This window comes from Lissotriton vulgaris, chromosome 3_1, assembly GCF_964263255.1.
Source record: "Lissotriton vulgaris chromosome 3_1, aLisVul1.2, whole genome shotgun sequence".
NCBI classification, from domain to species: domain Eukaryota; kingdom Metazoa; phylum Chordata; class Amphibia; order Caudata; family Salamandridae; genus Lissotriton; species Lissotriton vulgaris.
In genome coordinates, this window is record NC_141689.1 from 1381857279 (window position 1) to 1381875110 (window position 17832).

A 17832-nucleotide genomic window follows, 5' to 3' on the forward strand; every position below is an offset into this window, starting at 1 on the left:
TCGGACTAGTGTTTTATTGTGGAAATAAATGTCCCAGTGGCGGTGGGACTACCGAGAGTAGAGGGCGCTTCAACAAATTGACAAATAACAAACTAGGAGGATACACCAGTGTGCACGCTTCTAAGCCCGCACAGCTTGTTGCTCTGTTTGAGATAGTTCGGCAAAAGTCCCTAATAAAATTAAGGCATAAGACTTTGGAAAATGCAGCGCTTTTGCAGCATCGGGGAAGAACTATGAAGAATAATGAAAAACTGACCTCAGCTTCTAAGTTTTTAAAAAAATTAGCTTGAGAACACTCGTCCACAGGCTCAAAGACCTCAACTGTATAAGACCAGAGCCTGTTGTATCAAAGCTGTGTTTCGAGTAAACACATTGCAGGCTGCACGGCTTGTCATGAACAGAGAGGAATCCTGTCCCTCTTACAGAAGATGAGATACCAGCAACATGCAGACGCTCAGGAACACTTATATCAGTGGGTGAACTGACCCTGGCATATGCATTTGTTGAATTTACCTCACTGTCCACAAATATATGGTATGTTATAGCAATTTGGATTCATTTTTTTAATTCGTATATATTTGGACCCTTCAATGTTTTTTCAGTGTAGCTACTGGCGTGACATAGTAAAAGTATCTTCTAATAAATATTAGATGTGTTACATTAATATACCTTTGAACACCTTCATTTATCACTAGCCCCTGAACAAAAGCAGAATGCACACTACTTGTTATCCGGCATCATGCAATAATGGCTTCATGTAATTGTGTATCGTGTATCCTTATATTGTAAACTACTGGTTTTCCTCTGTAAAGAGCTCTGTTAGTCTTAAAGATCCATAACACGATATATATAACGCCAAAACAAGTATAGCAATCACAATTGTTAATGCCTTTCTCCAGGACTCCTCCTTCTGTGTTGTACAAATTGATTGGACCATGTGGCTGTGTCCCACATTCATCTCTGGTGCAAGAATTTTTGGCGGACCACACACATTGGCATTTTGCCATTTGTGCACTCCCTTACTCTTAGCAACATGGCCTTTATCTATGGCTTTTGTTGCAATCTAGTGTCCTCTTTTAGGCTCCCAAGGCTTCTGCCTATCCTCTCCCTAAAGTAATGCATGTCCTGCCTGTAGCCAAAGTTTCAGAAACTCAAATCAAGGCAAGTATATGTTTATATTCCCCATTTATGGAATTTTCTGCCTGCAGAGAACAACTAGTGCTATCAATGCAGCAACTTTTATTTTTATCACTGGGTTTTGAGTTGACACTGCATCGGTCCAACAGACCTATTGCTCACAATATAGAGTAGGTTTTTGATTGGCCCCTTTCAAGCCTTGGCATTCATTGACTAACGTCTTTCAGCCACAGGCTTGAGACTTAGTTGATCACATCTTTGCTCATCCCCGTGGAGCTTTCATCTCGCCTAATTGTATTGGTGTATCCTTCCTCCACCTCAACTCAAGTACTTTATTGAACTACGTGAGGGACTACTTTACATTTATAGCCATCTCTTTCTACTCCTGCTGTCTTCCGCCTGCATACCTCGTACTAATGTGCTGATGCTGCATGCGTTAGCACATTGAACCACAATCTTTTAGGTTTGCCAGTGCATGTTCTCGGTGCAATGTTTCACGCTCAGCAAGTTCTTGTCTCCCTCATACCCCCTCCTGCACTCCCAACCCCATCACAAAGCCTCAGCAAAATGTAATATCAGTCATCTTAGAATGTATTTCTCCCTCTGTCAGCCTCAAAGCTAATTCTGAAGTCTATGTCTTGATACATTCCAGAGGAAAAAAAAAGGCTTAGAAAAAAAGCAACCCGACAATGTATTTCACGCTATAAAAAGGCAGAGTTGGCCATAGGTCAAGCAAAGTTTGCTATGCCACTGACTAAGTTCCAGCCCTACCAGCTCCTTTGCTAGCATTAACCTTGTAGGAACTCACCACATTTCCTGTTGCCCTAAGTTATGGCCCTTTCAGTTTCTGAATGTAAATGAAGAAACTATTGATGTCAGATTATTGGGATAGACACCCAACAATGTCTAACCAACCCCACCGAAAACCCTAGGCTCTGGCAGGAGGAGGCCCAGCAAATGCTGTCACTCCACAGAGAGGCCCATTATCATTCTGTATGTGATAATTAGTCAGACATACAGAATGATAATGGGCCGATAGCAGTCTGTGCTAGGTCAGGGAGGTGCGGCTGCAGGCCCTTAAGATCACAGGAAGAGCGTGAGCTGGGGGCCCCTGCAGTGAGAGTTACAGAACTCTCAAGCTGCTTGCTGGGGGCAGCTCGCTCCAATGTCTGAAATTACGGACAAAAGGCGTCAGTGGAAGAAATCCTCATGGGCAAGGACAAGAGGTCCAAATAATGGGCAGTCTGTGAAATGTACGGATGGTTGGTCACCCTACACAGACTTGGTACTTTAAAGTTACAAAAAGATCACATAAGTGAGTGCAATAACTCACCAATACACTTAGCTTATTTATTTTACATTCATCAATTTCACTCATGACAGTGTAGCAAACAGTAATGAAAAGATGTCGCGCAGGCAGTGCTAAAGACAGAGGCAGACTCTTATGTGAGGTACCCCGTACAGAAACTTGAAAGAGGTGGGGGAGACATCCTTCCATCTGCTCCGAGATGTCTTCCCAGAAAAGATATATACTGCCCCCCTCAGGGTTTTTTTTTATGAAAGTACATACACCATCCAGTAACAGTCCAGCAATTTATGGCCAGTGGGCATTGGCGATTCTCCGGTGACCTTTAAGAGGTTCCAGGACTTTTTGTTGACACCACAGAGTGCATAAATGTTGCCTACTGGGAGAAAATGGCTTGGCAAAATATCGGTGCGCTTGGCCTTGTTTTTTATCCATAGTCCCTCCCAACTTTGTACCGTGCTCCAAGGTGCCGGTTGTTGGTTACACATTATGAGAAACATCAGGTAAAAAATTGCCATCTTTCAAGCTACAATGTGGGTCAACATCCTGATTCAACTCAAGAGACCATAGGAAGCAAAACACTTTAATAAAACATTTATTTTAAAAATATTTTCTCCTAAAATTAAAAAATAAATGAGAGAGCGAAAATAAAACCATAAAACTAATCGCTACCACTGGGCTAAGTTGTTGTGTCTCCTGTTCCACCTTCCAAGCGTTTAATGAGAGATTATGTACCAAGTGTTATTCACATATTGGCTGCCACCAGTGGAGGCCATGGGTAAATCAGGAAGATCTTTTGGAGTGGCCAGTTGTTGACTTTTTCTGCTTCTGTGTCTTCACCCAAAGTGACTTGCTTGATATTCACCTTATCATCCACGACATAACCCCAGAATCTGGCAGGCCATTTGTTTATGTAAAGAAAGGAATCATTTCGGCCCATTCCTTAAGCCAGATACGTCTCCTACTCTCCATAAAAGATCCCTACGGTGAGCATTTTGTGTACCATTACTGGGACTATGCGCCTGCCTAAGTTCGGAAATGGCGCTGCTCTCACAACAAATTATCTGCTATTATTTGCTCTATATTAGCTGTGGTGCCTTGTCTGCCCGGGAGAAATATATTGGCACATACCGCACCCAGTAATTAGGTGGATGTTTTATAGCACTTCAAAGAGACTAACAGGTGGAAGTGGGTTAAACATCGACCATCATTATTGAAAGGGTGCTGCATGCGCCTGGCTAATAATCGCATTCCCCATCTCCGACCTGAGTGAGGGGTTTACCAAAAGGATTTCATCCAACCAATAATAAACCAATTAAAGAAAATAAAACCCCTGCTGTGTTTGCCTTTGGGAAAAAATTCACCTAATTCTTTAGAGAGTCATCACCAGCGCTGCTTTACCTCAGGTAGCAAGAAGCCAAGCCTGTGGGGTCTATGACCTGGATTGACAAGGTCATGTGAGGAGAGGATGCCCAATGGGAGAGCGGGTATGCTCTGTTACGTGATGTGACTCACACAGAATTAATGAAGGGACGACCAGGAGAAACAATGCGTGAATACTCCAGGGGAGTGAACAACTTCAAAAAGAGGAGGGACAGGAACCCCAATTACCCACTGGCAAGGCAGGATTTTTTTTTAAGACAACCAAATAGACAAATCCAAACCCATGGGAGGAGTCAGACCCCACGAAGTACATACAACAGATCACCTGTCTGTCTAGGCTCGACCTAACAAAACAGTACAAACCAACAGGTAAAGCATGCTGGGTCCCAAATAATTTCTTCAAGCTAAAATAGTCGATCTCCTTAATACTGGTATCATGCCATGATGGTGAAAATGGAACAGGGCTAGTAAAACAATGTATTGCAAGTGTACATATAAATAGCAGCCACATTGTATAGCACTGCAGTGCATAGAGAACCATCAAACTAATTGCAGAAGAAAACAACTGGTCACATATTCACAAGATATTGTCTCTGATGAAATGCCTTTGTTATGGTATAAACCGTACATGCAGGTCCACTGAGAGTACTGTGTATATACTCCAATGCTTTGAATAATATATTTCTGGCCGCAGTTCTAACGTTGCAGCATTCAAGAGCTAAAAAAGTGGAATGCTCCCTCCGTATTTTAGAATAGTTCAAGGTTAGTTCTTGAGTTATGTTCCTTTGTTTGAGAGGCATTCGTTTTTAGCACTAAGGGCCATGCTGCAAAAAGCATAGAGACACGCGAGAACGTAAACAGACTAAACACACTTCCCTCCAATTTAGCTTGCATAATTTTATATCACTAAGTACACCAAAGCAAAAAACAAACAAACTGAAGTTATATTGTTTTTGGTGTTGTTACGTAACAAGGCGTGGAGCAAATACGTCTTTCTGTTTTTTTCTCAATTTGAAAATTGAGGCCAGTTAGTTTGCAGCATTTTATTTGTTCAGTAATCTGCAGAAATCGCCCACCACCAGTTGGCTTCATATGTTATGCATGGACCAGGGTTACTTTATTAAAACTTCCATTATACAAAAAATGGTTTATAAGCAACAGATGTCATAGGTTATTTACAACATTTTCACAAACAATTCACAAAAACGTAATTCTTTCCCGTTATGCGAGTAAAGTTGGTCTTCTCCATTCCCAATTGCAGCAGTAACCAGGAAGTGCAAAACGGGGTTGTTCCAGTGTATTTTCAACAGCCAAATTTGTTTTGTTTCCATATGTATAATAATTGGTGTTGTGTCCTTCGGTTCGCATACAGTTTAATAAATCTCCCATGTTTTTTGTCCGCCTAGCTGACTGGCAGTCATGATGCATCTAGACGTCTTCTATGCATAATATCAGTGTCCCTCTGTGTTTATACGGCCAGTGCTTATGAACACTTATGCGGCTGAGTCATCTACCTCTGGCATGATGAGCCACGCCACACTTGATGTCTCTGCAGGTGCGTCTTCTGATAGCAGGACTCCGCTCGCTTCCACTGGCCTCTCCTTGTGGTTCATCTCTGCCGTCAGCACAGCAGCCTGGATGTGTCTTTGCTGTACTGCTGTGCTGTTCAGACCACTGTCAGAGTCTTCTGTGAATTTCCTGAGCATGATGAGTTTGGGATTTTTCAGAAGGGTGTAGAACAGGAACCACCTTGTCCTGGCCCTACTTGACGATCTGGGATCTGTAACAAAAGAGCATTTCCAGTTATCTTTACATACAAATTTACAAGCTTGATAAGAAAATAAGCACTGTCTGAGGAATATCATCTGGGCACATTTCTACAGGAGGAGACAACATGCTCCATGAGGCCCCGGGTGATTGACCTTACAACTGAATGGTCAATCCAATAGGAGGGCTCATATAAGGAGTTTTTCCACTGGACCTCAACTATAAAAGCTGGTACGAGTGACAAAGGCGAATTGAGGTCTCCCAGAACGGCGTGTCCAACACTGATGCTTTGGAGAAGTGTCTGGCCCTGAAGAATTTGCCAAAAATTTCTGTGGCAAAAAAACATGTTGGTATTGGAAATGGTATGCATGAATAGCAACCTGCCTATTTTAATTTGACAGTTCACACTCAGTAAATAATTAATAAAGTGATTGCGATAAGAGCGTGCCTGCCAATTTTAATCACATTGGGTCACAACTTTGGATGTGATCTCTTGTCATTTCACTGCACCTAAACTACTCTACTTCATCTTTCTTTGGACACTTTTATTTTCGGACAACATGACCACCGATGATGAGAAAAATGGGCACATCTGGTGAGTACCTACCAGTGACCCCGTTGTTGGTGCGCCTGTGAGGGGTCATTTTGTCCTTTCACATTTTTCAGAGTAATTGTGTTCTTTATGGCGTCCTGCTTGTTCAGGAAATCATTTGGGTACTGAATGCACTCAGAATTTAGGCAACGAGACTTCAGTATTTACCTTTTTGAGAGACTGTCTTTTGAAAAAAGGTGTTCTTAATGAGAGGCGGAAAACGTTTTGCGACTACCTCATAAACATGAAAAGAGAGGAGTGGATGTAATGTAGAAAACTACAGGAATATGCCCACGTTTTATAGGTAGTAATCTACAAATAGATGCCTCAGGGACCAGGTCTTGGTGCGTGTATCACATTTCTACATAGTCAATGGTGCAGACCCTCAACTACGAAGAAGCAGGTGCACTCAGGGACCCCAACCCCAGGGCCAGGACTTCACCTACTTACCAAAGATAGGGAACGCAGGGAGAACCTGAAGGCCTCCATGGTCCTGGACGGCTCCCCACCTCCTGCAGGAGACAGCCTTGCTTTTACACATCGGGAGCCGCTGACATGCTGTGAGTAAAATGTTTGTACTCCACATTGAGCAAGCAAGAGAAAAATGCTCTTGCTTGCTCAAAGCGGAGCACAGTTTGCAATGGCTTGGCAGAAGCAGTAAAGGTCCCGCCAAGCCATAGCAAACCACTATGTCCCGGCTGGGCACCCCAGGACATTGCTGTAGCCGGCCCAGAGCCCCGGTCGGCCCCACCTCCTTTCTTGTTTTAGGCCCTGCCCTGGGGAGCTGGTGTTCCCTGGGGCCCCATATTCCTTGAGGCCCCCATCTCAAAATTAAAAGCCCCGGGGAGATGGTGGTCCCTGGCACAGGGGGGTTCATGAGGCTCCCCCATTGCATTAGCAATGTCCCAGGGTGCCCACCTCCCGGACATTGCAGTTTGCTATTAGATTGCAGGAGCACTGCTCCCGCCATCCAATAGCAAACAAGTCCTCCAGTTTGAACAAGCCCTTTGGAGCACTTTGCTTTTTACCCCCAGGGAGCTGCTAAGATGCAGTTCCCTGGGTGTAAAAAGCAGTGCTTGCTCCCGCAGGAGGAGGTTGGGACCGCGGGGACTTCATCCCGATCTCAGATCTGAGATGTCATCAGTGTTGTCATGAGTGATGTCACTGATCATGTCATTAGTGATGTAATATGTGAAGTCATAAGCAGTGCTTTGCGTGGCCGCCAGTTATTGTTAGCCCAGCTAACTATAACTGCTGAATTTTACTGGTTTTGTACGAGTGGAACCTGAGCCTAACTACAACGTCTCTGTAACCTTTGTTTTTTTCAGTGACTTTTATATATATATATATATATATATATATATATATATATATACAACCATACACACACGCAACCGTTGAATATTATTTCAATACAACTCAATGGGTGCTTTCTAGAAGGTAGCTGTACTTGGGACAGGTATAGAGACCCTTAGTTTTAATGGCCCTCACAGGATTCTAATAGATGCAAAGAAAAGGTTCTATTGGGTTTGACTTACTGTTAGCTGAAGGCATAGTTTGGAAAAGGATAATGGAAAAAAAACAGTATTGGTCAAGTCTTGGCTCACCCTCCAGGACCCCGGTGCATTAGTTATTAAAGGGATGTGATGTGCTGTCTGCTATTGTTAGGTTGTTTTTTGGGGTTTCGGCCACTATTAATAATGACTAATATTTTCTAATATATATATATATTCAACTTGCAGCTCTTTCACTCCAACTACGGGCTTTGCAGGAAAATGTAAGGATTAAGAAAATGAAGCAAGAAACTATCTTCTCCCTGTAGTCTCCCATGGCAAAGATCAGGGAACACACCAACAACAAGACATGGAATGCATTTACACTAGGATGCCCATGACACAACTTGGATGTACTGGTGAAAAGTCAGAAGTTCAGAACACCTATGGAGACAGCCATAGAGATAACCAACAACCTATGGATAATGTTTAAAGGGACATGAAGGCATGGGAAATGGTGGCGAGAATATAGACCAAGAGCACGAGCATGAGGTCAACAGGGATTAAAGTCTACTTGGGGCCGACAGCTCTATCAGACTAAAGCTAACAATACACAGACGAAAGAGCGATGCAATGTGGATGAGATCAGATGACCCCATAAGATCACTTTGCAGTGGGACAACCCAGTGCTAGGCTTTCATAGACACCAAATAGTGCCAAGAGGCCCTGGGCGGTACCTAGACTGCACTGTACAACAACAGGGTAAATTATCATGACACAACTCCAAAGTTGAGTTCTCGGCATGATACACATCAGTGCATGGCTCCAACACTGACATACTTAGAAACAAACATCAGTCTTTTTCTTTTTAGCCCCGGCGATAGTAGTCGTTCAGTTGATTGTACACGCCTTGCAATTCATGTTTTCAGCTTGCAACTATCTATATTACTTGAGTAAAAACATAGTTTCGACATTCAGAGCTTCTCTGTATTTCTCGTTTAAAGCATCAGCAGTCTTCTGCAAACAATTCTACACCATGTATTGATGTCTGAATGGACGCTGAACAAAAAGAATGACTCTGCAGAGTTGACACATTCTAGATCAAAATAATCTTTGTTTGATAGCGAGCCCGTCCAAATAATGGGTACTGTGAATAATACAACTGCTGAGGAGGCTGGTGACACGAGAAAAAGCCATCGAGATATTTGGATCAGCAGAACCAGTGTCATACTCACAATCAACAGAATTTGGCCTATTAGAACATTTCTCTTTTTTCACGAATATGGGTTATAAACTGTTTATGGAGTTTCTCCGGTCTCACTAGGCAGCCCAGATTATGGGAACCGTATTCTATAGAGGCTACATCTCATGGAAAATATACTTATTATGGGGTATGTTTGAATTATTATTTTATTTTCAGTGAGATATTTATTAAATCAACTGCACGTAGATTTCAGGTGCAACTCGAGTAAACTCAAACATATTTACGCACAGAATGCTTTTGAATCTTCTCAAAATGTACAGCTGTCCTCTAAACACTTTCACAAGCATTGGCAAAACTCGCTTTTCTGGTGTTGGCTGCCAGTCTTTTAGCTTTGTCAGTGCTCGATCTTTCATTTTTTTGTAATAAAACACTATGGTGGTAGCTGTCTCATTTTTACGAATAATAAGAAAAAAATGAACAAAAACGAAAATATATTTTTGGTCTCAAATCACTCATTAGTCCCTGGCACTGAAAGAAAATACTTTCATACTTTCTGTACTGATATACTTCTTGTGAAAGGGCAATATGCTGTCACTCACAGTGAACTTTGCCAATATCAGAAGAGGGCTGACCCACTGCCCCATACTGTAAGCTGTAGTGAGTGGTAGAAACAGCTAAATAAAACAGCAACAGACCAATGGATGAAGGGCACTAGCTGAAAGCCCTTATAAGTAAAAAACACACACATATATATATATATATATATATATATACACAACTGCTTCCTGTACCTCCTTCCGGCGAACAAGAAATCAATGGACCACCAGGCAGCTTTAAAATAGCAGCTACGTTTTTATTTTTCCTTGCTTCTCACTCCTCGCATGACGCGTTTCGGGCAACAAGTGCCCTTGATCACATAGTGAGCCTGCAGTACGTTGTTGTTTTTTATACATTTGTTTTTTTGATATGCTATACCACGTGACAATAGACAGTGAAAAAATACACAGTGAAATAGTACTCGTGGAACTCTGGTATTACGAGGCTAATTGCTCTAAGATACAGACTGTTCTCAAATAGTGACAACATGTAATCAAACATACTCTCAGTGTGATTTCATTTTACAATAACATGTAATCAAACATACTCTCAGTGTGATTTCATTTTACAATATAGATGCTTATTGGAAATTGCAGCTTCAATGCTTGAGAAATGAGCAACATTTACAAATGTTATGTGCAAATTATCCAGTCTGAAAACATCTCATCTAAAATACAAATATGTGCAAATTATGCAAGAATGACCTGTGCAAACGAATGCAGACATAAGTGCAAATCACTGCTTTCATGCAGTGAAAATGTGCAAATTATGCAAAGATGAGTGCAAAACTAGCTGCCTAAATACATTGATAGTTTCCAACTGTATTCGACACAAGAAGTTAATGGTTAAGTTGTGTATTCGAAAATGTCTTCAAAGTAGCATCTACAGTTAATCATGCTTTGTAATTAAAAATTCATGAGAATAATTCTCAATGCTGTCAAATGTATTGGTTGTCTTAGAAAAGAGGGCCCCAAATCATACATATTCATATTTTATAGTCATAAAAAGTATGGTTCCAAAAAGAGAGTATAACGTGTCTGGTGCTGATCATGTGTGCAAAAAGAGAATATCCCCATATAAAACATTAAAAACAAATTTTAAAAACAATTTGTCGTCATTAGGAATAGAGGCAGATTGGACGGGTCTTATATAATGTTAGTTAACCACATCCTGGCGAAATTTCTCTATCATATATAGCGATTTGGAGAACCAACCACTCACAAGCCTGTGGGGGTTGGAATATTCTACCCAGAATTCTCCTAAATGCTAATCTGGCTTAATTATCAATAGTCAAGTTTAATAATGATTTAAAGGAAAGTGTGCATGTCTTCGGTATTATTAAGACCGTCAGGGTATTTGCTGTCTAAATCTAAAATATATATAGTTTCCAACTGTCTTAATAATTTTTCTCTGTTGCCACCTCTCCGTGGCACAGGAACTGAGTCAATCACAAAATAAGATAAGCAATTAATATTTTTATTGTGTATGGCTTTAAAATGTTGTGCGACTGGATAATTCAATTCATTTGATCTTTATTTCGGCACTACATGGCCATAAAAGATTTTGCACAATATACACATTTCATTTAGTAAAAATACACATTAAATTCCATTTTTAAAACAACTGAAAGATTATTGCTTAAAGGACAATACAGGTTTAAAAAAACAAATATACAGCATGGTAACATACCTATCTTTTGGATAATAGGACACGGAGCTGAGAGAATTACCATATAAATACGTACAATCAAACCACTAGACAAGTAAAACCAAATAAATTAGTGGTATACGATTTTGTCCTTATAGCTTTAGGCCTTTTTTCCTACGCACAAAATGGATAGAAAGCAAAAATCTGCTGACACTAAATACAATTGTTTGAGTTGTGCCAGATTTAAACATTCTTAATGCCATTTTACATGACCTTATTCCCAGCAGATTACATAAAGTTTTGATCCACTTTCTTCAGGCCGACACATAGGCTGGGCAGAAGAAAAGGATATGCTGGTCATCCTCCTTGAGGTTACCCTCGCACAAAGTGCATGTTTCGCTGGTCGTGGGGTCATCAACAACATTGCCCCTTCTAGACCAGCGTGCCAGGGTTGAGTTAGTCAAAAGGTTTCATGAAAATGGTTTTAGCTAGCGGGGGCTCAACTTCATCTAGAAAGTTCTCAAAAGAAGGTTCATCCTTGAACCATAAGAAGTTGTTTACTAAAGTCCCACCACTATTTCCATTAAACATTTGGTTATTGATGAAACCCCAGAAAAGCCATTTTCACCATTTATTTAGAGTTATATGGTAACCTTTCCGGATTCTCCCAAAGTTGAGATAAACCTATTTTATTTAACCACAATCTAACATGTTTTAGCCAAAAATTGGAATTCGAACCATCCATGCCCATTACCTTTTTTAACCCATTTCTGTAATCAAGCAATTGTGGTGTTTGCCAAAGTCTTACCCAAAACATTAATGGCCGCAAGATAGTATGATGGTCGGTTCCTTTAATATTTAGGTCCAACTGAAGTGGTACTAACGGGGTGCCTTTTGGGGCCCTTACAAGGCTTCTCATAAATTTGTTCGCAGCAATTGCGAAAACATCCTTTGACATTGGCCCCCAAATCTCAGCACCATAAAGGGCTGCCGATTGGACTTTGAGTTTAAACATCTCTAGTGCTGGTGACACAGCTTACTAATACTTGCACCCTGCTTCTTCAGAATGGGTATAGTGTTCTGAGTAAATGATAACTTACTTTTCTCAATTTGGGATCTCCACGTGAAATGAGAGTCAAGAGTAACTCCCAAATAGGAAAAGTTTTGGACTGATTCCAGTCTTTGGCCATTTAGTGTTAGGTAGCCTTTTTCCGGTTTAATAGTGTCATGCCTGCCGATCCACGGAAGCCGTGGTTGGCAAAGACATGGTTGGCGGAAGAGAGTGTGTCAGGAAAGCGCATGCGCAAGTCTCGCGCGTGCGCGATATCGCTATATAGGTTCCCCTTTCCGTTCCTATGACGCTTTGCGTTCCCTTCGGGTTTCCTGCATCGCTTCCGGGTCACGGTGGTGAAGTTCGGGCTCCGGCGGATCTCCTCTTGGCTCGGTGACGGTAAACGGTTGTGAGCGCTCTCCTACTGATGAGATAAGTTCGAGAGTTGATTATTGTTTCTGGAGTTAACACTCGTTAGTGTTTTCCACTCCGTGTAGAGTTTACACGGGGGCGTCTTCGTTTGCAGACACTTGTTGCAGGACTTATTGTTAGCGCTTTATTTTACCTCGGTGAGGTTTATCTCTTTGGTTTAGCGGAGCATCATAAATTAGTACTTGGAGCTCCTGAAGTGATTTCTAACTTCATTTGATAAGACAAAACAGGGAATTATTTACTTGATGCAGGAGTTACTTTTGTGGAGAACAGGGAGTCAATATTCATAAAGGCACTGGAAACATTAGGAATATTCATTTTTCATGTATCACCCTACCTACCTTACTGTGAGGTCAACAGAAGGAAGATTGATTACAGGTAGAAGCACTGCAAGTAATCGCCAGGTACCATATATCTCTGCTTTATAGCATACACACTCACAGATATAATACATCATAGTCCTAATAACTCTCTCTTTATCCACAGGAGGGGTTCAGAAGAGATAGTGAGTGTTGACCAGTTCTCTTTGCATCCTGGATTTCGGATTCCTGTGTCTTCCCCATCTTTCCTTGTTTTGTTTCCCTGTGTCCCTTGCACTGGCATCTACTCTTCTCACCAAGTATATATATATCATTGGTGTAGAGTGAACCGGTGTGAGGGAGGTCAGGAAAGAGCTTCAACTTCATTGTGTTTCCGAGACATCCTCCTAACAGGCACGACAAATAGGGTTTAGGGCCATACATTTGTTTTTTTTTTTTTGCATTAATTTCCAAGCCTTTCCTATTACAATAATCGCTGAATGAATGTAGTAGTGCCTGTAGGCCTTTCTTAGTTTGGGATATTAAGATGGTATCATCCGCAAATAATAACGCGGGTACCCTTTCCCCATTTAGTTTTGGCGAGTCATTTTTGCAACCCTCCAAGTGAGCAGGAACATCGTTCACAAAAATGGAAAATAAAGTGGGGGCCAGGAAGCAGCCTCAATGGGTATGTCCTGGGTTAATTCCCCATTGGGGCCCCATCTCACTTTAGCAGAGTTATTGGCGTACAACCCAATTATCTGAGCCAACAGACAATTGGGTAGTCCTGCCGTATGGAGTGATCTCCATAAAAGATCTTGTGGGACTAGATCGAAAGCTGCTCTAAGATCTACGAAGGCAACATATAAGTGTCCCTTTTTAATCTGAACGTATTTCCAATAAAGGCAACAAAATCTAAAAACTTGATCAATGGTGCTCACTTTGCTCCTAAACCCAGCTTGGAACTTCGTGAGGACCGAGTTATCTTCCAGCCACAAGTTTACACGGTTTAAAATATGCCTAGAATACATTTTCTGGAGAATGTCCATTAGGCTAATTGGTCGGTAATTAGAGGGTTCCGACCGATCACACTTTTTAAAAATGAAAACAATCTCTGCTCCCCTCCAGCTTTCTGAGAAATCTACACTACAAGACAGCATATTGCACAAATGATTTATATAAGGTGCCCATACTTTTAAGTCATGCTTGTAGAGGTCCCCAGGAATTTTATCTAAGCCAGGAGCTTTACCATTTTTTACTGCATTTATGGCTGCCTCAGTTTCTTCAATTGTAAAGTCCAGGTTAGCATTAGACGGTGTGGACCATGGAACCTCCTCACTAGTTATATTGGTGGCGTCATCATATTTTTTATAAAGAGTAGTAAAATGATTAACCCATGTGAGTTCATCAAGGTAAACATCTTTAACAACTTTCCCTTCATGGTTCCCATTGGCAACTAGCCTCCAGAAGCCTATATTGTCCTTAGCCTTTGCAGCTGCCAGCATATCCGCCCAATTATTCTCCTCCCAAGCTTTCCTTGAAGCAACCTGCACCTGTTTGTATGCTTTTCTTGCCAACCTAACATGGTCCGGGTATTTGGTTTTAATCGCCAATAGAAGGCTTTCTTTGTGCTGTCTACATATCTTATCATACCATGGTTTACTATGGGACAGATTTTGCAATTTCTGATGGTTCTTTTTTGGCAATTTTATGACTAGGAGTTTCAAGGTGTGAAAGAGCTCGTTGTGAAGTGCAATGAAGCCACCGGGATTGTCTGCCTCAGATGGAGAACTTATGAAGGCCGACAATGACCTTGCGAGTTGTAGATAAATTCCTGCAAGAATATCGCCATGTTCCAGTATGTGAGACCACTTTAGAGCTCGTCTGTTGTTACTAACTAAGATCTCATCACGTTGACCGCTATATGGATCAGTTATCTTTGCACTCACAGCCCCCTTTACCAAGCATGCTTCTAGCTGTAATTCCAGTGGACGATGGTCACTCTCTATCCTATCCTTCACCTCTAAGTCAATCATATGTTGCCAAATAGTCAAGGAAACAATTACAAAATCTAAATTGCTTTTGCAATTGTTCCTATGGAATGTTGGCTTTTTGGTCGAATCCGATGGGAGACGTCCATTACAAGCCCTGAGACCATATTCCGCGGACAACTTCACTAATTGGACTGCCAAAACTGTATAATGTGCAGGGTCATTATTGTCCAACGAGGGAATGTTATTTGCCTGATCTTCTTCGTCAAAAACGTCACTCAGCCCTGGGATCGGTTCATAAATGCAATTTAAATCACCAGCAATAATAACAGCCTCATTGTCGACTATTCTACTTAAAAAGGAGTCCAGCTTAACCAAAGTTAATGATTCCTTGGTTGCTGGAGCAGGTCTATTATAGACGTTAACTAGATAGAGTATTTTACCTTTGCTAGTTGTAATTTTTAATGCCAGTATGTCCAACGAGCTTGTTGTGTCTATAACTTCTACCTTGATCCTTAAAGTTACTCTGACCCAGGTGATTAAACCGCCTGATGGCCTTCCCCTTATAGAGGGGATGGCTCCAATTCCAAATGACTTATAGCCTACCCTATGAGGCGTATCGAGTGCCCATGATTCTTGAAGAAGGCAGAAATCAACAGAGTCAATGTACTTAGCCCAATCGTGATCCCTCAGGTTCTTTGTTACACCGGCTATATTCCATGATATTAGTTTCAGGATCTCACCGTTACTGCTACTCATGGGTAGTGACCCCAGATTTGGAGCCCTGATATTTGAAGTAATAGCTCCCATAGACAACTCTCCCATGGAATTCTGTCCTTCCAGGGGTTCAGTTCGCTCTCCCTGTGTTTTTGCACAATTTATATACCCTGATTTATGTATTAGTAGGTCCTGTGATCCGTCCCCCTGGACACAAGCTACCACGGCTACTCCTTCACTGCTAGTCGCACTAGGGACTTCTGTGTGACCTTTCCCTTGGTCGTATTTGAGCATGGGACTCAGCGTACATAGTCTGGCTTTGGTACTAAATGTACAACCCATAGTTGGCTTCAGTCAATCTACTGCATCTAAGCAGCTGAATCTATTAAAGGTTGGTGCCCCTACCCATTGGTTTGGATTGGCCAAGCCCCTATCACGGAACCCACTCCGAGCATAATGATTGACCCTGGTCCATCTTCTGCCGCCTTCAGGACATGTCCTGGGGGGATAGAAAAACGAAAGAGGTCTTGTTTCAATTACGGAGTTCCCTCCTTGAGAGTTCCATGAACATATATGGTACACAGTTCGTGGGTCTTCAAAATTTACTACCACACAATCACCACGTATAGTTTTTCTTGAGTGCCCTATCCAAGGGACCCTTCGCACCATTAGGATTTTGCTCTTTATGTGTACAGGTAGGGGCCTATTTTCATTTACCCAATAAGATACTTTGTTTTTGAGTGTCCAAAAGGATTCTTCATGTTGTATGTCTAGCTCAGGGACCCCTGTCAGTACAATTACGTAGGGAGTAGCATCTGGTGGAAGATTGATATAGCCTCCCCTCGATTTTCTCTCTGTTTGATGCCCTTTCTGTTCCTGCTGGTTAGACTTACTAACATTAGTATCCTGTACTAGGGTTTCTTTAACTATGGCATCAGAGCTTGCTAAATTTACTGTACTTGCGTTTTTGTTATTCTTGCACGTTCCCTGGGTCGAGCATTGGGGTACATTTGTGTCAGGTACTGGTGGTGTTGAGGCAGCACTTTCAGTTGGTTTCAAAGGTAGGCCAACTATACTGAGGCTTGCCAGTGTTATTATGCTCTTTTCGACCTCTAGTAGCTGGTTTTCTATCCGTTTCAGTCTGGTTTCCAGCGGGGTTAGGAATTTTTTTAAAATTTCCCCCATATTCTTTATCAGGATTGCAGTCCCCTCATCTGCCAACCAAGCTCTACTGTCTCCCCGCTCAGCTCTACCTAGAGACTCCTGTGATTCCTCTGGTATGTCTAGATTATCAACTCTTAGGGCATCATCCTCGTTATACCCACTCTGTACTACCTGTGGGGCCGCTCCTGATTCCCCCCCCTCTTTGTTCACTATGTCTCTGTTCCCCTGAGCTTTGGTAACTTTTGCTTTTTTACTAGCTTGGGCAAGTGCAGGAGCGGTTGGGCGTTTCCGTTTTGATATAGCACCCTCCCGTCTCCCACGTAGTTGTTTTTTATTGGCCTCGTCTTCCTGGACCTCACGCTCTATGGTTTCGATTATGAAATCGTCCACAGCAACTTGCCCTGAGAGGACTATGGAATCATTAAGCAAATGCGTTGGTGCTTGTGTAGCGGTAGGTACCTGGGGATGTGGGCTAGAAGTGTGGCGCACATCTGCTAGTAACACAATAGGGGTAGGACAATCAGTGTGTTCCGGGGTCCTGGCAGTTGCTATATGACCCAAGGACGATCTTTTGGTCATTACAGAGTCCTGTGATATTCTTGTTGCTGCTGCTAGGTCCAATGACACTCTTTTCACCATCAAACTTATGCCCTGATCTATTACCAAGTTGGCTCTAGTGATGAAGTTATCTAGGGTGCCTGTTAACTGCCCCCCTTTGCTGCCTTACTCCTACTTTCGCGAGTGGCCATCCTAGTGCCACTTAGTCTAAGGTGAAACACAGGCACTCGTAATCAATTAAATTGTATATAGTACATACAGTTCTTTTAGTCCCACTGGAGTGTAAACGCAAGAGGGGTGGCCCGGTCCGGTCTTGATCGGTCTGGAACAGGCTAGAACGGGCCCGCCCTTGGCCCGGGCTTCACCCCGTGCTCCGTCCCGCACGCGTCCCGCGATCCGCAGGAAGGGACGTGGTTAAGTAAAGGGCGTTGGAGGGCGAGAAGAGACTCCAGTTGCGCTGAGTTGATGAAGCGCGGTGAACGCTGGGTCTCGCA

The 17832-nt window shown here is 42.2% G+C and overlaps 1 protein-coding gene across 2 annotated transcripts in view; it reads right to left on the minus strand.

Annotated features, from left to right (window-relative positions):
- Positions 1 to 4703: 4703 nt before the first annotated feature.
- LOC147727940 (stimulated by retinoic acid gene 6 protein-like) overlaps positions 4704 to 17832 on the minus strand; it is a 665438-nt gene continuing 652309 nt past the window's right edge. For both annotated transcript variants that reach the window (XM_086961854.1, XM_086961855.1), the window contains one exon: positions 4704 to 5606. In XM_086961854.1, the coding sequence (XP_086817980.1) occupies positions 5320 to 5606 (287 nt within the window). In that variant the 3' untranslated portion in view covers positions 4704 to 5319. The remainder of the gene's footprint in view (positions 5607 to 17832) is intronic.